Genomic DNA, 20,875 nt, shown 5'->3' with positions numbered 1-20,875 from the left:
ATATTTTTTGCCTAATTGTTCGGGCACGGATTTGTAGTGTTACATTGAAGAACAGTGGTGAAAGCGGGCATCCTCAGGCTATTCCTGATCTTAGCAGGGAGAGTTTTAAAGTCTTTCACAGCTGAAGACGTTCCCTTCTCCAGGGATGCCTCAGAGATACTGTGGACACATTTTCAGGCCACTGCAATAAGGCAAGTCACACGAATTGTTGGTTTCCCTGTGAATATAAAAGTTTTTACTTTACTGTAGTCTATTAAATGTGCAACAGCATTATGTCTGGAAAAAATTGTACCTACCTTAATTTAAAAAGTGCTACTCTTCAGTGCACTGTAACCCTTCCGCCAGTGGAGAGTCTTGCGTCAGTGTTAACGCTGCTGCAGGTCGGGGTGGCTGCGGCAGTTTCTTAAAATAAGAGATGAAACGAAGTTTGCCACACCAATCAAGTCTTCCTTTCACAAGATATTTCTCTGTAGCAAGTGATGCTGTTTGATGATAGCATTTTGCCCACAGTAGAACTTCTTTCGAAACTGGAGTCGGTCCTCTCAAACCCTGCTGCTGTGTCACCTCGGTTGATGTAGTAGTGTAACTCCTCTGTTGTCATTTCAACAGTGTCAGAGCATCTTCACCAGGAGTGGATTCTGTCTCTGTCTCAAGAAACTACTTTCTTTGCTCATCTTGAAGAAGCAACCTCTTATCTGTTCATGATTTATGAGATTGCAGCAGTTTGAGTCATGGCTTCAGGTTCCGTTCCTCTCTAAGCTTAGTTATTTCTAGCTTTTGATCTAATTCTGGTTCTTTTATTTCCACCACAACTGCAATTATTTTGTCCACTGGAGTCTTGAGTGCCTCAGTCATCCATGAGGGTTGGACTCAGTGTCTTCCAATTCAGTTAACGGTGATATGGTGACCTCTTCCCATGCCTCCCGAATGTCCTCTATAGACCTAGGATGATGAATCCTTTCCAGAAAGTTTTCAGCGGACTTTGCCCAAATCCAGAAGATTCCCGGATCCACGGGTTGCAGATGGGATGTTGCGTTAGCAGGCATGAAAACAACCTTAATCTCATTGTACATCCCCACGGGACTTGTGGGTGACCAGGGGCATTGCCAGTGAGCAGTTGTATTTTGAAAGCAGTCTTTTTTCCTGAGCAGTCTGTCTCAATGGTGGGCTTAAAATACTCAGGAAACCATGTTGTAAACAGATGTGCTGGCATCCAGGCTTTGTTGTTCCATTTCTAGAGCACGTGACAGGGGAGACTGAGCATAATTCTTAAGGGCCCTTGGCTTTGCAGAATGGCAAATGAGCCTTTGCGTCAACGTGAAGTCACCAGCTGCATTAGCCCCCACCAGGAGGGCCAACCTGTCCTTTGAAGCAGGCACTGACTTCTCCTCTTGAGCGAGGAAGGCCTAGATGTCACCTTCCTCCCAATGAAGGCCGTTTTGGCTGCACCGAAAACCCTGTTGTTCAGCGTAGCCCCTTCATCAGTGATCTTAGCTGGAGCGTCTGGATAACTTGCTGCAGCCTCGGCCCAGCACGTGCTGCTCCCCCTTGCTCTCTGATGTCACGGTTTAGGGAGACGGCTTCTTTCCTTAAGCCCAGTGGACCAACCTCTGCCAGCTTCCAACTTTCTTCTGCAGCTTCCCCACCTCTCTCAGCCTCCCGCATGCCTTCATCACTGAGCATAGCCATCATTTCTCACTTTTGATTTAAAGTGAGAGATGTGCGACTCTTCCTTTTACTTGACCACTTAGAGGCCATCGTACAGTTAATAACTGGCTTAACTTCAATATTGTTTTGTCCGAGGAAAGAGGGAGCTGGTGGAATGCTCAGAACATACCCAACATTTATCGATCAAGTACACCATCCTATACAGGCGTGGTTTGTGGCACCCCAAAACAGTGATGATAGAAACAAAATTTGAAAGTATGAGAATTACCAAAATGTGACACAGAGAAGTGAGCACATGCTGTTGGAAAAATGGTAGGAGACTAAACTGTCAATTTATAAAAAACCCAGTATCTAAGCAGCACAATAAAATGAGATATGCCTGTGTTATTACTTTTGAATAGTTTTATCGAGATAGTTGGTAGATTTTGTCAGATGCCTTTTCTGCATCTACTGAGATCATCATGGCTTTTCCCTTCCTTCTCATAACATGGTGTATTACATTAATTGCTATTCCTATATTGAACCACCATTGCATTCCTGGGATGACTCCTACTTGGTCATGGTATATTAGTATGCCACTGGGTTGGGGTGGCTAATATATTGTGGAGGATTTCTGCCGTTGAGTGCCTTGGACAAGTTCGTTTCATCATCTGTAAAATCATGTTAAACATAGGAAACACCTGACAGTGTTTTGGCTAGATCAAATCAAGTAATGCTTGTAAGGGCCGTAGCAAAGTACCCGGCATGTAGTAAGCCCCAAAGATAAATACAGTTACTCTTCATTATTTGCAAATTCACGTTACTTGATAAAGTTTTTATCACCCCCAAATTGGCACTCCTGCAGTTATTTGTGGACACATTTGATTTGCTCAGCACGTACGTACATCCTGCAGCTGGATGGACCAACATGATGCCCGTTTCAGCTCCCATCCTATAAAAGAAGGGGACTTCTGGTGGTGGATTTAGTGCTTGACAGTGGTGGTTTTGCTGTTTAAAATGTCCCCGATCACAGTGATGCCATGTAACTTATCTCCATAAGTGGGTGAGATAGCCTTTGTCCAGGTATGTGGTACAGTGTTGGCCTTGACTTCAATATTAGTAAATGAACAGTATATTAAAGTCCTTAAAGAGACGCACACATGAAACAATGTCAGCTGTTGATCAGTTGATGAAAATGTTGTGAGCAGAGGCTCGCAGGAACCTAACCCTGCGTTTCCTCTGAGGGAGTGGTTCAGAATTCAATCTGACTTCATAGAACGCAACTAGTGGGAATTATAAGAATTGACTATGTGTATGTAGAAAATGTCTTTGATTTTTACCTTCATCATGAAAGTCCAGATATCAAACAGTTGAAAGAATTGTACAGTGAACATTCATATACCCACTGTCTAGCTCTTATGAATATTTTGTTCTGTTTGCTTTATCACTGATCTGTCCATCTTTTTTATGCATTTCACAGTAAGTGGCAGACCTTCAGTACAGGCATGTCATTCACTAGAGTTCAATGTTTACACTTTTATAAATGCCTTTCTTATGTCAGTGAAGCACCAACACAAGTGGACCTGACTGGTAGAATTGAACTTGAAGATAAGGTTCCCTTTCTGTACTGCTCTAGGCAGGAGTGGGCCGACTGTGCTGGCGAGTGACTGGTCCCTCTCTTGTCCTCTTGCAGCTGGAATCAGACGGACTGCTGGTGTGGGTCTTGGCCAGTGCCTTGGGGCTCAGCCTTGTCTTCTCCCTGGTTGCAGTCCCACTGCAGTGCTTCCAGCTGAGTAAAGTCTATGGCATCTGCCTACTCCTCTTCTACTTGAACTTCCTGGCTGTAGCCCTCCTCACAGAATTTGGAGTGATTCACTTGAAAAGTGTGTGATGGAAGCTGGACATCAGACTCTGCCTAGAGGTGCCACGGCATGCCGGTACCGAGCAGCCTCCTGTGAAGGGACAGTCAGAGACGCAGTCACCTTCCATGAAAGCCCAGGGGCTGTGCACAGGAGAGCGAATGGCATCTGGGGTCCCGTGGAGTGGTTTCTGCTGCCGCAGGTTTGAAGTTGCTGCCCTACAGGGGGCAGACGGCCCTGTCCCTCTTCCAGCCAGCAGCCAGCTGCATTATTTCTGATTCTGGACCCACAGCCAGGAACATTGGAGACTCCGCTGTGGACAGAGAGTTACTGGGAGAAGCTAAAAGCCTCTCTGAGGAAGTATGGGGTGAGGGGAGTAACTGGGGGTGGGGGTCTTCCTGGCTGGTTTGGGAAGGCCCCAAAGTGTTGAGGGCAGCTGCTGAGGCTGTGGCCCTTCCCCATCCTCCTTCCCTGATGCCTTCCCGTCTCCCCTGCGCTGTGCTCCAGGCCTTCTCGCGTCTTCTCCTCAGGGCTTACGTGGCTGACACGGGCTGTCGGGGGAGGCAGGGTGACGGCACTCCTCACCCAGGTGGGCAGGCACGGGGACCGTGGCATCAGGTTCTCCTAGCCTGGGCCCCCAGACCTGTGCTGTCCAGGAGACACAGCACGGGAGACACATACAGCGCTGAGTTTTCTAGTAGCCACACAGATAAAGCTAAGTGGAAGGTGAAATTGACATTAATACAGTTTATCTGACCCAAGAGATCCAAAAAATTTCCATCTGGCCCCTCCCTCTAAGACTCCGACCTGGGCTGTGGGGAGAGTCCTCTGGGCTCTGGACCTTGCTTCCCCAGCTGTGAGCAGGCGTCAGTACTGCCTGCAGCCTGTACCTACCTCAGGGGGGCCGGAGGGGCCAGGGAGGACACGAGGGACCCCCGGTGCCTTCCTGCCGTGGCCAGGACCTGCCTTTTCCACAAGCTACTCTCTAGTGGGCCCTGCTGCCTTATGCTGGTAATAAAAAAAGACTACCTTTTTGCAATTAAAAAAAACCCTGTTAATTATTTCAAATACACAGAAAATAATATGCACCGAGACTTCCCGTTGCTTCCTTTCTGGGACTAGGTGAGGAACCGCCGATTCCAACGTCTGAAGAAGGCCCGTGTGGCAGGGCAGGGTAAGGAAGGGCTGGTGCTTCTCCCCTGTCGCCATCAATGGTGAGAACCGCAGAGCCACACCCAGGCAGAAATCACAAGGACGTGCCAGATTTACAAAGCAGAGGCTCATTTATTAATATGCCAGAGATACAGTGGGTTTTCTAGGTAACAAATCACCAATGTACAAAACCTTACAACATCTCTCCCGTTATCCGTACAAAATGATTGTCTGCGAGGTTTGGAGTAAGGCTGGGGTTAGAGGGAAGGGCAGCAAGGAAGAGGGGCAGTAGGCTTTGCTGTCAAAGCGCCTTCATTCATCAGGGTGGGGCCTGGGCCAGGGCAGCGCGTGGCACCCTGGCATTGCTCAGTGGAATGGGAGAGGCAAAAGGGCACCCACGCCACCTGATGCCCTGGGGACAGGCCTGTTCTTGAGGGTTCACCCGATGGAGCCATGGATGACCCTGCAGGGCTGACACCAGCCCTGCTCAAAACTAGACTGGTTAACCCACTTAGGGCAGGATTCTCCCACTCGGGCCCCAGCTACTTCCAGCTTGATTGCCTCAACTCCACCGGGCCAACCCCGGGGTGGGGGGGCTGCTGGCCCTAGCACCCCTCCCAGGTCTGTCTAACCCCCTGAGGAAGGGATCACAATGAGGCCGACTGTCAAGGTCATGGGACCCCTGTCCTCTAGCTGCCCTCTGGTTCCAAAACGCCTCTGTTTCAACACAAAGCTAAAAGGCACGCACCTGTGCAAATACTTCATTCTCTGGAGAGGGAGAAGGGTTTGAGGCTGGATGCCAGGCTCTCGGTGCGAGCCCACAGGCCCTCCAGAGGCCCAGGGGAGAATGCACGTCTCCTGCTTCCTAGAGGGAATCACAGTGGTTGGAAGATTCACCTGTCCCCAAGGGCTGTGCTTTTAAAGCTAAACACCCACACTGCTCTCCCAGTGACGGGGGAGGACTCTGCAGTGTTCCTTCCAGAATCGACGGTCTCCTAGGCCGCAGGCACACAGGCCCTTGGAGCAGGAGGGGTTGGGAGACCCAGTGCTGCTCCCCTGGGGTCAGTCCCACCGCTCTATGGCGGGGAAATGGACTTGGCTCAGGGGAACCTCGACCTCTCTTCACCACCCCAATTCAAACAGGGCAGGGTGGGAACTGGAAGGTCCTCGGGGGCTGCTGCTTCCACCCACTGCTGTCCACTCCCCCTTCATCCCCTGCTTCTGGCCTGACACCAACATGCTGCCTTCTGCAGCCCAGAAGAGCTGAAAGGCAGAACCCCCCCTCTAGCCAACACCGACAGCCTGCAGGGTCGCTGACCCCACACACCTCCAAAGTTCAGCACACACCCTACTCGGCTGCCCCCTACGATCATACAGACCCCTCAAGAGGTGCCAAGGGGGTCAGCTAAGTGGGTTTCGATGAACCCACTTTTTCATCAACCAGTCCTGCCACTGAGAACCCTGGGGCAAGGGAGTCCTGCTGCTGCCTCGGCTGAGTCCAGGGAGGGCGAGTACAGAAGGGGGAGCCGGGCCGGGGTGCACCGAGGCGGTGCTGCTGCGTGTCTCCTCGGGCAGGCGCATCCCCGCACTCCCAATCCCAACAACAGCCTGATGCTAACGGATATATATCTGCTATCGTCTTTCACAGGATCCTTAATTAACCCTGTTCCTTTGCTTGAACAGGTAAATCACAAAGAAAAGGGATTTAGTTAAGGATGCCATTCCAGGGCATACTCTGGGGTTGGAGCCATCAGCCTGGGTGGGCAGGAAGCCAATTTAGAAGGACTTTTAACAACAAGGGTTAAATCCAAACATTTGGGACAGGAGGCTTATGGAGCCAGGAAACGAAACCCATCAGCACAATCTCTGTCCCACTCTCTGGCTCCGTGAGACCTGATGACACATCTAACCACACCCTCGGTTACTGCTTTGTCAGGTCCCAGGCACTGGTCCGGCAGAGGAACACTCTATTGCTTCACCGTATAAGGGAATGACTAATCCCAGGGATGGGGGTTCTTTCCTTCCTAAGTGCTGGTGTCCCTAATGCAAGACACAAACCCCAGGATGTGGCTGCAGGGAGAGCCCAAAGGGACACCGCCAGTGGGCCTTAACTCAGAGCAGCATCAGGGCAAACCTGGGACTGGCCTTTGTGGGGCTGACCTGCATTAAGGGCAGGCCCCGCAGAGATGGGCAGAATCTTTGCAAGTGGTCTCCAGTAGCGGGTTTCTGAAGCTTTACACCATAGGAAGAACTCATCGTGGCCTGACCACCGCTAAACCAAAATGACTTCTGGAGTTGAGGAAAACAGGGCAAGGTGGTTATAACCAAACCCCATCTTGTCTCTTCTTTCCTACACGTAAATATGTGCATATATTTGAATGTGTGTGTGTATATATATATATGCACACATATACATACATACATACATACACACACATTATTCCAAGACGTCGTAGTAAAGTCATACTACTGTGTTATTGCATAGAAGGGATGGCTTCCATGAGCTGTGTTAGGTGATGGTCTGGGAGCGCTGGCGGCTGCCTGGGGGCTGCTGGGCACTGGGCACCCCGCTGCGGCCAAGCTGTCGCTGCTGTTCCTCTTTCCGGGCGTGCTCCTCGTACCACTCCTACAGCAGAGCAGAGCAGACGGGGTGCTGGGTGGCCACGCCCCTCCCTGCCACCCCCGTGCTTTCCCCCAGCCTGACGAGGTCATCTAGTCGTGGAGTGACACTGGCCAAGCAGGACGTGACCACCTGAGCCCACGAGCCATCTGGACGGAAGGGGCCTAGCTGTTGGCCAGTTCCGCTGGGACTGAAGCCCCCACACACTCCAGACCTCCTGCGAATCCCTAGCATGGCCTCCACAGGAGAATCACAGCGGAACTGCTCCCTTGTGAATCAGCAGTTCCTTGCAGAGTGGGCTGGGTACACAGGATCTCTTTAAACCAGGCCCAGGGTAATGAGAATCCACCTGTGTTAGTGAGCACAACCCATTCCGTTCACGGTAGGACCTGCCACTAACCCTCCAGGGTATCACACAGGGCAGCCATGGCAGAACGTGTCCCCATTTCACACCCAAGAAAACCGAGGCTCGGGAAGTGCATAAAGTTGAGTGGGGATCAAGACTCAGATCATCCAACTCCCACGGTGCTGTCTCTACTCTCCAAAACCCAGCTCAGGAGCTAAGCAGCACCTGGTGTTCCCTGGGACATGGCCTTCAGGGAGCTGAGGGACTAAAGAGCAAACCACATGTTTTAAACAATTTGAACCAAGGACTTTAAAACAGATTTTTAAAAAATTTTAGACACGTCCTAGCTCTGGGCCTTCCTTGTCTGAGGCCTGGAGCAGATGGACAGGCAGGGCCAGAGGACGCGCTGACACACCTCTCATCCACCCCCACTGAGGCCACAGAGCCGAGCAGCAGCACAGCCGGGACCCACCAGCCCATGTGCATGACCCCCAGCGTCTCTGCGTCTCTCCCACCAAGCTCCACGGGCCCCTCTAAACCTCTCGGATCATGCCAACTAGGACGCCTCTGGCTTTTAAGAGAATTTATAAATCACTTCAGGGTGTTCGACTCCCACACTTTCTGGCCAGGACACAGGTTACGGCTATCCTGAGGAAACAGAAGTGTTTCCAGCTGTTAGAACACCAGGACACAGGGCACAGCCACGTCAGCTGATGTGGGAGATTGTCCCCAAGCCCTTAAGGAGCCTGAATCGAGGGGAAGACCACCCCCACCCCAGGCTCATCACCTATGGCCAGTGGGTTGTGGGCCCACACGATGCTGAGCAAAACTTTTTAGTTGCCAACATGGAAAGACTGGGAGACTGTGCAACAAACAAATTTCTACCTCTCCTTCTAAATCAAAGCAAACAAAAATTCCCAAGAGATGTGGGAACAGCTTATTCCTCTCTGACATTAGGCAGGAACCACGAACGGACTGCCCTCACTAGAGAGGCCTGTCCCTGCCAACTCAATGTCCCCACCATTCCCCCTTTGCTCATTGAGGTTTCCTGTCTGTCATTTCAGTTTGCAGCTCCAGCTTCCAGTAAGAGATCTAAATGAGGAAAACTCCCTACTGCCAGTAATACACTACAGCAGGCCAAATGGTACAGAAGCATCCCAACAGCTGTGCCCCAAAACTGAGTCCGAATACCACTGGTAGTTGTCCCAACAGATTTCCCCACTGAGCCCTTCAACTCAATCCAAGACAGGTGCAGGAAAGCAGCCTCCTGCCTAGCAGGGGTAAGGCCCACTCCCAGGTCAGGAGTGGGTGGGGGATCTGGGTGACGGGGCCTCACAGGGCTCCTACCTGTATCTCCTCTTGGTACATCTTTAGGCTCAGGTCGCTTTTCGTCCTCGATCTCCGTCCCAGGAACACCATGGTGTTTTGCTAAAAGGAGTAGAAGCTGCAGGGCTCTGCTGCAGAACGGCGAGGACCCACTAATGCCAGGGCCTGGGTGCTGTGCCGCAACAGGCCTCTCCCACTCCTCTGCCTTCTGCAAACATACTGCCCAAAAGCTGACCAAAATGTCGGGTGATGGAAACTGGAGGGACCGGGGGAGAGGGCGGAGTACTGCACTAAGCTGAGCCCTGCTCTTGCCGAGTCTCCTGGGGCTCCTCACCTCGTGTTTCTCCATCTGGGCGAGGATCTTAAGTAGCTGGGTGATGTCTGAGGTGGCCCCCCGTGCCTCTCGGTAGAGCTCGAGGACAGAGACCAGCTCTTCTTTGGAGATTTCCTTCTCAAGAGTGATGCCGCTGTCAACTACGAGGAGGGAGGGTGGGTGGGAGACTCTGGCTCAAGGCCACTGGCCTGGCTTGGCCTTGCTTGCCCGTCCTCCCCACTGCCCTTCCTGGGGTCTTATGGTTCCCTCTTGCAGAACAGCTCTGGATCAGCGCGACGCAGCCCGCCCGGCACCCTGCCAGCATTCCTCTGCTTTGGTCATCGGGAGTGGTGGTTTAGCCAGCGGCTTACAGAGGACAGAGGGTTTCGAGGGGGTTGCTCCAAGAAAAAGAAAATGGCAGACAACTCAATACCATAGATTTGGAAACAATAATAGGTCAGTGGCAGATCTGACAGAGAATTTGGAAAGAAGGGAGGACCGGTGATCCGAAAGCAATGTAACCTGGGAAAAGTGAGGCAATGATTAAAGCCAGGATAATCAAAAAGCTGCAGAGGGAAGTACTATTTGGTTCTGCAGTAAACAGTGTTTATATCACTTAACTCAAGAACTGGTAGTAAGAACACTGTATTTAGAAATGTGGAGGTAACTCTTGGCTGCTACTCCTTTTAGTTAACAGTCTTTGGAGGGAGATACGGGTAGAGAAAAGCAGGGCAAGGGGCCACTATCTTTCATAAGCCTTTCTCCACTGTTTTATTTTTCTGAAACTATGACACTGTATTGTTTTTTCTGCATGGGCAGGCACCAGGCATTGAACCCGGGTCTCCAGTATGGCAGATGAGAACTCTGCCCGCTGAGCCACCGTGGCCTGCCCGACATGTACTGTCTATTTTACAGTGAGATCATGAACATTTTTCAGTCAGTGATTATTTTTTGAAAGGCAATACAGATAAGAGATCCAGATAAGACGTTCAAATTAGCTGGATGGCCAGACTGCCAGATGGCCAAAGAACTGACAGCTGCACAAAGCGACAGAGGGCAGGATGACGGCAGCCAGCTCATGCCCAAGACACCGAGTCCCTGCACAGACCTTCTGAGTCCTGGTTCTTGCGGCTGTAATTCATTCGGAAGACAAAAGCCTCGAGGATGAAGGCAACGATGATGGTCATTACCACCTGGCCAGGGACAGAAGCAGAGCGGTGTGCATGTGTGACGGTGGGTGTGTGTGCTTGTGAGACAGTGGGCGTGTGTGCTTGTGCGTGTGGGCGTGCACATGTGCATGGGGCCGCACATCAACAGCGCCCAGTCGGCTCTGACTCTGGTGCCCTCCTGCCTGCGGCCATGGCCCCAGGGGGCAGGGGCAGCTGTGTACCTACCATGGTCACGATGTAAAAGGTCATGAAGTAGAGGCGGCTCCAGTGGGAGGTCTGCGAGGTGACGCCTTCCTGGGGGCAGAGGGAAGTGGCCAGACGTGAGTGCCTGGGCAGGACCAGGTGGCTGTCTATGTCTGCTCTGGCCCCTCCATGGCCTCTTACCCACTCTTTACAGATCCTACGTGCTTTGCCTTTGTGGGAGAGAGAGGAGTGGGCCCTCGCTCCCTGGGTCCAGATTCAGGACACAGTCTTTATCCCAAGTACGGATGGGGCTTGGGAGAGTTTAATCAATCCGTGACAAAACAATCCCCACCAACAAACAACCCTTCCTTGATTGAAAAGATGCCGCCACACTGGTGGGAGACAGGATAGAGGCTCAGGCTGGCATCTCCTCGCGGCTCGGGGAGGCCAAGGGGTGGGAATGAAAGCCAAGCCGGGGTAAGGCCGACAGGGTGGCTCTTGGCATGTGCAGCACAGGTACGTAGCTTCTAGGGTCCAGCCCACACCCTGCTGCCCCACCAAACACCAACCCAGCATGACTCAGGGCCACGAACCCTGCAGGTTAAAGGGAACACTGCACCCCACACTGCTGAGGGGAGACTCGGAGTCAGCCTCAGAGGATGCTGGGCAATACCCCAGGAGTTGACTGAGATCCTTACCATGATAATGTACCAGTTGTTGACAACTGTGAGCTCGAACAAAGTCACTGCCAAAAGGGAGGAAGAAAGAAGGGTCTCGATCAGACCCACCTCTTTAAGATCAATTTCCAGGGGTCTTGATCAAACTATCCTCCCTACCATGTGCCAAACCGAAGGTGTCCCCCACTGCCAGCTTGGGCTCTGAGCTCTCGCAGAGATCTGCCAAGGCCCTCCCTGAACACCAGCCCTGCAGGGAGCTCTGCCGTCTTGGCCTGTCCCCCAAAAGGCATGCCCTTTGCCTCTGAGGCCTGTGATGGGCTGGGGCTCAGGGAAGCTAGGGGGGAAGAACATCCAGAGCTTATTTGGTGCATGGCTGGGAACGCATGCAGAGTTACTCCTTCCCCTTGAGAGGGTGGCATCCAGCCAGCTCTTCCCTCCTCCCACCAGGCCTCCCCTGGAACCCAGCTGTGGTGGGCCTGAACTGGGGCGTGGTGTAGGGTGCCGTAGCAGTGTTGGTGTGTCTGGGTCACACCCTGGACAAAGGGCAGTTTCCAAGCTTCGGGGCACTTCCCTCCCAGCTACGGCACAAAGCTCTTCACTTCAAACCGGAAAAAACGTTCAGAAAAGGACTAAAATGTGGTGATCCCTGTGATCTAGCCCAGACTCCACCCCAAAGCTGGGCAGAACTTCCCTTCCACCTGGGCCAAAGAGGGAAGGAGGAGCAAGAGTGTGGCAAACAGCTCAGGAGGTAGCAGCGTCAGCTTGTTACTCCGCCCCTGGGAAGCAGAGCTGACAAAGGGCAGCACGCACAGGGACTGTGACTGCTCAACTCACCAAAGCTGTTGAGGATATTGTCAAAATTATTGAGATAGTAGTAGCCTTCCTCGATGACGGTCCTGTTGCCAATGGTACGATTGACCCAGCGGTAGGCATCTGCGACTGTGCTTGTACTGGCAGGTAAGACAGAGAGAAGGGAGGTCACTCAACAATCGGTCACCTTGATGGAGGACAAAAAGCTCCAGGGAACCGAGATCCAACCAAGGGTCTTTCTTTCCTACCTTGGACCTGGTTCCCTCCCCAGGGAAGCCTGTGGTGGGAGCCCCAGGCCTGCCCCTTCCCATCTGCCTTTGCTTGGCCTGTCTGTGTGGCTGCCAGGCCTCCTCTCTCGTGGCCAGCTACGGAGGGAAATGCTGCTGGGGAGGGAAGAGTGGCCAGTGCGCCCCCAGGCTAGGATATGCCCCTGGGGCTGGGTGCTGTGCATCAACCCTCGGGCAGGGAAGGTCCTCCACTGGCTGCTGCAGGACTTTGCCTGAACGTGTCACATGTTTTAACACGTTATCCTCATTCTGAGATCTTATTGGCCACTTGCCATCTAGTCCCTTATGGCCGTTCTGGTAAGATCCATGCCAATGCTTCTGAAAGCCAGACCTTGGACCACCAGTGAGCTTATACAGAAGGCAGTCTTGAATCTGTTGCAGACACATCACAACAGAAGCTAGGATGCGGTCTGCAATTTGCATTTTTAAGAAGCTCCCTGGTGACTCTGATGCACTTTAAAATTGGTGAACCATTGCAAGGCTTCTGGTTCCTAGCCTAGTTTGATACTCAAAACAGTTATCAGTTTCTTTGGAGGCTGTTTCATCATTAGTGCTTGAGACTCAAGAACAAATGGCAGATACACTGACTTCACTGTGGTGGCTTCAGAGGAGGGGAGGAGAAGGGGATTTTTGCTCGCACCCTCTATCCCTGCGCCCAAAGACCTCATGTCACGTCCATCTGTCCTATATCACAGACTGCCCTAGGAGATGTGTCTCTGCCTAAGTCCCCAGCCAATCCCGAGAGACATGGGAGGAAGCCATGTACCCCAGCCTTCTCTCATTTCTGGGGTACCCCAACCCTCAGCCCAACAGGTAAGCTGGTGGAGGCTTGGTGGGGGCACAGCTCCTACACTATCCTTGAGGATGGGGAAAGTTGTGCAGAGATCCACAATCAGAGACAACATTGGAGGGAGGGCCCTTACAGAGCAAACTGCACCTGTAGAGCGGAGCAGAGCAAAGCAACTGTCAGGGCCACGCAGGGTGCCGCTGCTTGGACAGAAGCGTCTCCCTGGGCCCTGAAGCTACAAGGGACTGAACAGACAGGTTCAGAGGCTGGGGTTCTCCCCTTGGCTCTGGTCTCCCAGGAGATGCAGGCTGCCGGGATGGGTCACGGCCGCATCGCTACTCACTTGCAGCAGTTGGGATAGAGGATTCCGCAGAAGAATTCCATGCCCACGATGGCGAAGGAGTAGTAGAAAATGAGCAAGGTGAGGCCCAGGCTGGAGAGAAGGGACAAAAAGCACAGGGTGATCTCGGGCCAGGCAGACAAGACCAACTGCTCCGGCAGCCCCAGCATCCTCAGACCCACTGAGCTGACTGACAACACATGCCCCTAGCCAGGTTACCGACTGGAAAGTGCCTGCAGGGAAGGGGCCTCATGGTCAGGTCTGGGGTTAAAAATGGCTCGAATCCGGACTATTAACGATGCCCCTTTTCCAGACATACCCCTTACCTGTGAAGGTAGACTCACAGGTGACCCCTTACCTGTGAATGTAGACACAGGTGATAAGTGAGTTGACAGGTCCCTGCCCTCCCTACTAAATATTTCACACAGGTCAGTGGAGAAGTGGTGCCAGGGACACCTGTGGCGGTCAAGATTTTATCCTCCCTGAAGGCCCACCAGAGCCTCGATCAGTCCTCTCCAGGACGCCTCAGCCCCTACTGGCCCCTGCCCCCTGCCCCTCTGGAGCAAGTTTCACGATGCCTGACCTGCGACCACGAGGCAGGGCAGTACCTGGCCATCCGGGGCAGCAGCTCAAACATGGTGTCCAGCACGTTGCGGTAACGTTTTTTCAGTTTAAACAGCCTGAGCGATGGAAGAGCACATGGTCACTTACAAACACAGGCGCAGGCCTCAGCCCTCTTCCTCCAGAACCCCCTTCCACACCTCTGTGGAAGTGAAGACAGGCCGAGGGGCTCCCTGACAGCCCAAAGGGCTCCTGCCCTGGGGGGGCTGTGGGCCTGCAGCCAGCCCCTCTGCTCAGATACGTCATGCCGTGGTGGGAGACGGCGGCACCGGGACGCTGGCCAGGCAGGCCCTTCCCTAAAGGATGAGAGCTGCCCCCGCTCCCCTCATTCTTCCTCCTCCCAGCATTTTACCGAGCTGAGGAGGCAACTGCACCTCTTTGCCAGTTTGCTAGTGAAGCCGGGAGGCTCCGAGGGGCAAGGCCTTGGGAAGAAGGTCCCCCAGGCAGAAGGGATCAGACCCCATCTCCACCTGACTGCCCTCCTCCCGGGAGGGGAGCCCAGGGACACTGGACGCGTACGGGACTGCTGCAGGGCATACGAGGAGAAACCCAGGCTTCTGAAGACACAGAGAACTCAGGAAACAGGAACCCTAACCAGGGACAGACGCTGTGAGTCACTTAGTCTACAATATTCCGCAGGTCTGTCCGGGGACCAGTGCTTTACCCATCTCCGACAATGACCCCTGGGGAAAAGGTGAGGCCAGCGTGAGAGTCTTTCTTGAGAAAAGCATCAGATATGGGCAGGAAAAGGCACCCTGTCCTTGAGAATCTGTGGCTCTCATTTATAAGCCTGAATACGCTTGTCTCTATGGCTGCAGCTGATGCCACCTTGGGCACAGTTCCCTCGTGTTGGGAGCTGCGTGTCTTTTCCCGTCAGAGGCAGTGACGTGAGGCGGCCCAGGCAGAACCCGCAACCCTCAGCGTGACGTGCTGACGCCTCTGGGGTGCTCTGCAGGGACGGGGCGTCTGTGATGCCAGGCTTGCAGCTGCTCCGGTTCCTCTCGGCCACTTGCCAAGCTGGGTCCACGGCTTCTCCCTCCCTCTGCCCACCACCCCCAGCCTGAGCCCCACCCCTGTCACCTCAGCAGCTGGAGGGGACGCAGGACCACGATGAAATAAAATGGCTCCATGTTGAAGGCCAGAGCCAGCAGTCCCAGGAAGGCGAATGCTGTGACAGAGAAGTCGAACCTGGGAAAGAAAGACCAGGCCCAGTCCACCTGGCCCACTACTGAGCTGTGCACACCACTCTGCAGCACCCTGACCTGTTCTCAGCTCACCCTTCCAAGGAGCCCAGACACCAACAAAGCCTAACACTCGCAACGCTAAGCAGTGGCTTCAGCAAGCAACTTCCTGCTGCCCTGGGGTTTCTGAGTCTCAACACAGACTCAGACCTCGGTGCTGACCCTTGGGGCAGGAAGGCAGGGACCTCTCCTGAAGCCCCAGCCTTTGCAGCCCGAGACGGGCGTCTCCTTCTCCTTCAGGACCACGGAAACCATGCTTCCTGGGGGGGGGGGGGGTCTGTTGGGAAGATTCCTGCTGCCTGGAACAGCTGGCCCTGCCCTAAGACTGAAGGGCTTCTTTCCCCTCTACACAACAAGACCCTGAAAACAGTAGAGCTGTGTCTGTGCTGCTCTTCCCAGATTCAGCTCTGTTTCTTAACTTGTTTTGGCCTCATGGCCCATGAGCCTGTGGGTGTGGCCTGATGCCCCAGATGAGTTGACTTGCAGGGCTGGGTGGGGAGGGGGGTGACCAGCCGGAGCTCTCAATGGAACAGGGGGAGGCCACACAGGTCTCTTCACTGCCAGCAGCTCAACTGCTCCCCAAGGGAGGTGGTAACACTGTCTACTCTATGGATGTTTCGGTTTTTGTGGAGGAGAAAAAAGCTCCCTGTTGGGATGGATTTAAGGAATGAAATGGCTCATAGGAGCCAACCAGCCTCAGGAACCTATTTTCAGATGGGCTAGCAGGGCTGGCCTGAGGGCTGGAAGAGAAGAGGCAGGCCCTGCTGTCTTGCCCTGCTCCCTTTCCCAGCTGCAGGCAGAACTGCACCAGGGAGACTGAGGGTTTGACCTGTCCTCGAGCCACCCCCAGTCCTCCAGAGACTATGGGTATGTGCGGGTGTGTGGAGGGAGAGGATCCAGGGCTTTCATTAGAGTCTTGGAAAGGATTAAAAGCCCTCACTGCACTTACAGATTCCATCCGGAGGACAGATATTCGACGGGGCCCAGGCCGGCCACTTTCAGGAACAGCTCCACGCCGTAGACTGTGGACAGGAGGAGGCGGTCAGCAGCAGCACCCACCACTTCCTCTCCTGTGCCTGGCCTCCTTGGTTTCCTTTCTGTGGCTCCTCTGCAGGTCTCCAGCTTCCCTTGGGAGCCGTGTGTACCACACTGAGACCATCCTTTGCCCAAGCCGCTCCCGGAGCATGTGCTCAGGAAGAGAGCCAAGCCCAGATCGGGGTTATAAACTGAGTAACTAGGCCAAGAAGAGGTGTGTCTCTTCCCCCTTTCAGAATGGCCCAGCCGTCTATCTGTCCATCCAATAGCTACATCCTGACACCTCGTCTGTGCCTGGCACAGTGCCAGGTATGGTGTGCAGGGAACACACTGTGCATGGTGCCTGCTCTCACAGAGTTCACCAGGTTTCAGGAGGAGAGACAAGTCGGCAGGTGATGACATGCTGTGTGTCAGGATTCCTGGCTTACAGGGGGAGGAGGAAAGTCAGGCAGAGAGGCATGGCAAGGGAAAGAGCATACCGAACAGAGAAACAGCTCATGCAAAGTCCCAAAGATAAGAAAGAGCCTGGGCCCTTGCTCAGGAAGGCTTGGATGTGGAGGGAGGGTGCATTCTGTGGCGCTGTGGGCAGAGATGCAGCTGAAGAGGTAGTGGACGGGGCATGTCCTGCAGGGCAGTGTGAGTCACACATGGGATCTGGGCTATGGGTTTTAAACAAGAGCAAGAACTGAACTTCTGTTCCGTTCTCCTTAGGGTTCCCTGTTTAGATATGAGACATGAGATTCTAACTCAAATGAGGGTTCTCCTCACCGGGGCTTAAAACAAGCATCCAGCAAAGCCATGTCAGAAACTTACTAGTGAGAAACACAAGGTAACTCCAGGGCACGCGTTTGGAGAAGAAGTTCCCACCTGTAAGACGAAGGAGGAGCAGCTCAAGAAAGCAGCCAGGTGCGCCAACCTGGATGCTGTCCGCCCCCACGCTGGAGCTCACCTTTCAGCATGAACGTCTCCACGAGGATCCAGATCCCATTGACAGCCACCACCAAGTCTGCAAGAGACAGGCCCGTAAAGACAGAGAGGACAGGGGGGCTGAGAATTGAGGCCACAGCTCAAGTCCTGGTGGACGCCCAAGAACTCTGGGGGATGCGGAGGGCAAGGCTGCTTCACACACCCATTTTGAAAGGTAATTTCTTTCTACAACAGCTACTAATTTCTAAAATCTCCTAAATCACCACAGGGATACCAGTTAAGACATTTCGGCAAACCCTACAGATTATTCCAAGATGTGTAAAAGATGGACAGTGTACAAACTGTCCAAGTATTGAAAACATTGGTTTTCTCCTAGGGGTGTGGCTTTACAACGATCTTACAATGACTGCAGGAAATGCTTAGCAACATCGCACGTGCATTCATTTAGCCTTTCACCTAGGGTGGTGGTTTAGAACTCCTGTGTACCCCCAATTCAAGGTGGGTCTTAATCCTTTCCTGGAGTCCTTTATGAGGATAAAAGATGGAAATCAGCCCAGAAAGCTCGGAGACAAATGCCCTGGAAATGCTAAGAGAGGAACCACAGATGCTCAGGGAGAAAGTCACTGAAACCACGAGCTGAAAATAACTAATGCTGGGGGCAAAGGACCAGCACACACCCAGCCACGTGCCTTCCACGTGACAAAGGAACACAGACGCCAGCAGCCTTTCTTCAAAGAAGGTATGCTTCTCTTGATGCTTTAACTGGGACATTTTTATGCCCCTAGAACTGTAAATCTGTAAACTAATAATTCCCACTTTAAAAGCCAACCCATTTCTTGTATATCGCATTCTGGCAGCTTTAGCAAACGAACACACCTACACCTGGGTCCCAAAGTCAAGGCTCAGTAATGAGCACACGAATGGTCATCATAATCTCTCCACTTTCATATAAGCTTGAAACTTTTTTCTCATAAAGAGTCATTCTACAATACAACAAAAAATAAAAAACAGGCAAAGGGCTTGAATAGACATGTCTCCAAAGAAGATACACAGATGGCCGATAAGCCGTGAAAAGATGTTCATCATCATTGGTCACTAGGGAAATACAAATCAAAACCACAGCGAGGTACCACTTCACACCCACTAGGATGGCTATTACTTTTTAAAAATTAAAAAACAAGTGTTGGAGAGGATGTAGAGAAACTGGAACCCTGGTCATGGCTGGCGGGAATGCAAAATGGCATAGCCGCTGTGGAAAAGTTTGGCAGTTCCTCAGAAAGTCAAATGAAGAAAAAACAAACGAACTGGACGTTACACTCATAGGCATATCCCCAGCAGATGTGAAGCAGGGACCCAAACAGGTGCTTGCACAGCAGTGCTCAGAGCAGCATTAGTCTCAACAGCTCCGAAGTGGTGACCACCCACGTGTGTACTGAGAGATGAGTGGACCAACAAAATGTGGCATGAACACACAACAGACTATTATTCAGCCAGAAACAGGAATAAAGCTGATTCGTGGATGCACCTTGTGCTGTTTTGAAAGGAAGTATGCCCCCTAGAAAAGCCATGTTTTAATCAAAATATCATTTCATAAAGGTAGAATAATCCCTATTCAATACTGCATGTTTGAAACTGTAATCAGATCATCTCCCTGGATGATGTGATTTAGTCAAGAGTGGTTGTTAAACTGGATTAAGGGACGACATGTCTCCACCCATTTGGGTCGGTCTTGATTGGTTTATTGGAGTCCTATAAAACAGGAAATATTTTGGAAAATGAGAGATTCAAAGAGAGCGACACTATGAAGCAGAGAGTTCACCAGCCAGCGACCTTTGGAGATGAAGAAGGAAGATGCCTCCCGAGGAGTTTCATGAAACCGGAGGCCAGGAGAGGAAGCTAGCAGATGATGCCGTATTCGCCACATGCCCTTCCAGCCAAGAGAGAAGCCCTGACTGTGTTCTCCATGTGCCTTCTCACTTGAGAGAGAAACCCTGAACTTCACCAGCCTTCTTGAACCAAGGTATCTTTCCCTGGATGCCTTTGATTGAACATTTCTATAGACTTGTTTTAATGGGACATTTTCTCGGTCTTAGAACTGTAAACTAGCAACTCATTAAATTCCCCTGTTAAGAGCCGTTCCATTTCTGGTATATTGTATTCTGGCAGCTAGCAAACTAGAACATACCTTGAGAACATGCTACGTGCAGTAAGACAGACAGAAAAGGATAAATGTCGTACAATTCTACTTCCATGAAGTCTCTAGGATAGGCACATTCATCGAAGACAGAAAGTAGATGAGAGGCTACGGGGAGCGAGGAGCAGGGGGCAGGAGGGCGGTCTGGGACATTAATGCTTCATGGGTACCAAGCTTCTGTTTGGAGCTGTGACAGGGTTTTGGTAATGGATGATTGTGATGGTAACACAAGATCGTGATGCCTCTGAACCACACACTTAAAAATGGTTAAACTGGCAAATCTTATGTTACACATATGTTACCACGATAAAAAAAATGTTCTTGAGTAAATTGACTGTGGGACTGATATTTTACCCGCCCCCACCCCACCCCTCTAAACAGCCAACGACTCCGGAGGGAAGGGCCTCACTTACACATGAAATACTGGAAGGCCTTGGACTTCACAAGGATGTTAATTCCTATTTAGAGAGAAGAAATGTTAAAATTTTCATATGCCAGTCTCCTACCACGACTTCATACATTCTGGCAACCAGTGTATTTCTGTGCAGAATGCCACCCCACTGGGGCTCAGAGTCCCCGACCATACTGCACGGACAGCGGCTGCGCTGGGGGGAGCCCGGAGGCAGGATGGGGCTCTGAGGACCTCAGTGAAACCTCAGCTGCTGCTCCTCTCTGCCTGGGACCACTTACTCATCCTCTTGAGTAACTACTACCCCACTGAACTAAAAAGCCTTCTAAGCAATATGGGAGACACCATGGGAAGAGAATATACCAACTCTGCTCTTTTTCAAAACGGCCCAGACCCAGGCTTCAGGCCTTCTGCACAAGAAACTCCCCGTGAACCAACCATATACCCACAAGGAACTTCTCAACTGCTGTGAAACGAACAACTGTGAACAAATATGTACCCCGATTTCCTAATGTCAAATTTTATACTGTGCAAGCATTAGCAAGGTTCATGTAAGCTAGTTATATGTCCTCCCTAAGGAGGAAGTTCAAAATACATTATTAGACAAAATAGGTGGGATAGAGAACAGAATATATAATGTAATCCCATTATTTTATAAATGCACAGAGAAATAACTGACAACAAAAGGAAACCTCAGAAAATTAACAGTAGTTATCTCTGGGTTTAAAATTTTCATTTTCTTCAATAAAGATCTATTGCTTCTGAATATAAACAGAAAAAGTCTTTTGGTTTGACGTTTCCAATGTCCTTCCTAGTCCCATATGTATTTCCTTGTGGGGCAACTGACACACGCGGACATCCAGACACACGCTCCAAACGTGCTCTTCAGACGCTCATCTCTGGTCTCTGAAAGTCTCTATCTGTCCTCAGCC

General features: G+C 51.9%; 2 protein-coding genes across 7 annotated transcripts in view; one reads left to right on the top strand and one right to left on the bottom strand.

Annotated features, from left to right (window-relative positions):
* SLC8B1 (solute carrier family 8 member B1) overlaps nucleotides 1-5,927 on the top strand; it is a 51,687-nt gene extending 45,760 nt beyond the window's left edge. For 3 of the 4 annotated variants that reach the window (XM_077159915.1, XM_077159918.1, XM_077159914.1), the window contains one exon: nucleotides 3,341-5,927. In XM_077159915.1, coding sequence (XP_077016030.1) covers nucleotides 3,341-3,538 — 198 coding nt within the window. In that variant the 3' untranslated portion in view covers nucleotides 3,539-5,927. The remainder of the gene's footprint in view (nucleotides 1-3,340) is intronic. The other variant, XM_077159917.1, reaches the window with a different exon arrangement.
* The window catches only part of TPCN1 (two pore segment channel 1), a 118,074-nt gene that overhangs the window by 8,075 nt on the left and 89,124 nt on the right, over nucleotides 1-20,875 (bottom strand). For 2 of the 3 annotated variants that reach the window (XM_077159912.1, XM_077159911.1), the window contains exons 15-28: nucleotides 19,948-19,992; nucleotides 17,363-17,419; nucleotides 17,227-17,280; nucleotides 16,328-16,400; nucleotides 15,218-15,325; nucleotides 14,125-14,196; nucleotides 13,520-13,609; nucleotides 12,127-12,242; nucleotides 11,314-11,360; nucleotides 10,658-10,726; nucleotides 10,372-10,456; nucleotides 9,285-9,424; nucleotides 8,972-9,052; nucleotides 4,771-7,284 (exon numbers count right to left, since the gene is read on the bottom strand). In XM_077159912.1, the coding sequence (XP_077016027.1) occupies nucleotides 7,168-7,284; nucleotides 8,972-9,052; nucleotides 9,285-9,424; nucleotides 10,372-10,456; nucleotides 10,658-10,726; nucleotides 11,314-11,360; nucleotides 12,127-12,242; nucleotides 13,520-13,609; nucleotides 14,125-14,196; nucleotides 15,218-15,325; nucleotides 16,328-16,400; nucleotides 17,227-17,280; nucleotides 17,363-17,419; nucleotides 19,948-19,992 (1,154 nt within the window). In that variant the 3' untranslated portion in view covers nucleotides 4,771-7,167. Of the gene's footprint in view, nucleotides 1-4,770; nucleotides 7,285-8,971; nucleotides 9,053-9,284; nucleotides 9,425-10,371; nucleotides 10,457-10,657; nucleotides 10,727-11,313; nucleotides 11,361-12,126; nucleotides 12,243-13,519; nucleotides 13,610-14,124; nucleotides 14,197-15,217; nucleotides 15,326-16,327; nucleotides 16,401-17,226; nucleotides 17,281-17,362; nucleotides 17,420-19,947; nucleotides 19,993-20,875 lie in introns of those variants that run through there. The other variant, XM_077159913.1, reaches the window with a different exon arrangement.

The sequence above is a fragment of the Tamandua tetradactyla genome, chromosome 5 (assembly GCF_023851605.1).
Source record: "Tamandua tetradactyla isolate mTamTet1 chromosome 5, mTamTet1.pri, whole genome shotgun sequence".
NCBI classification, from domain to species: Eukaryota; Metazoa; Chordata; class Mammalia; order Pilosa; family Myrmecophagidae; genus Tamandua; species Tamandua tetradactyla.
This window is presented reverse-complemented; position numbering and strand designations above follow the sequence as displayed.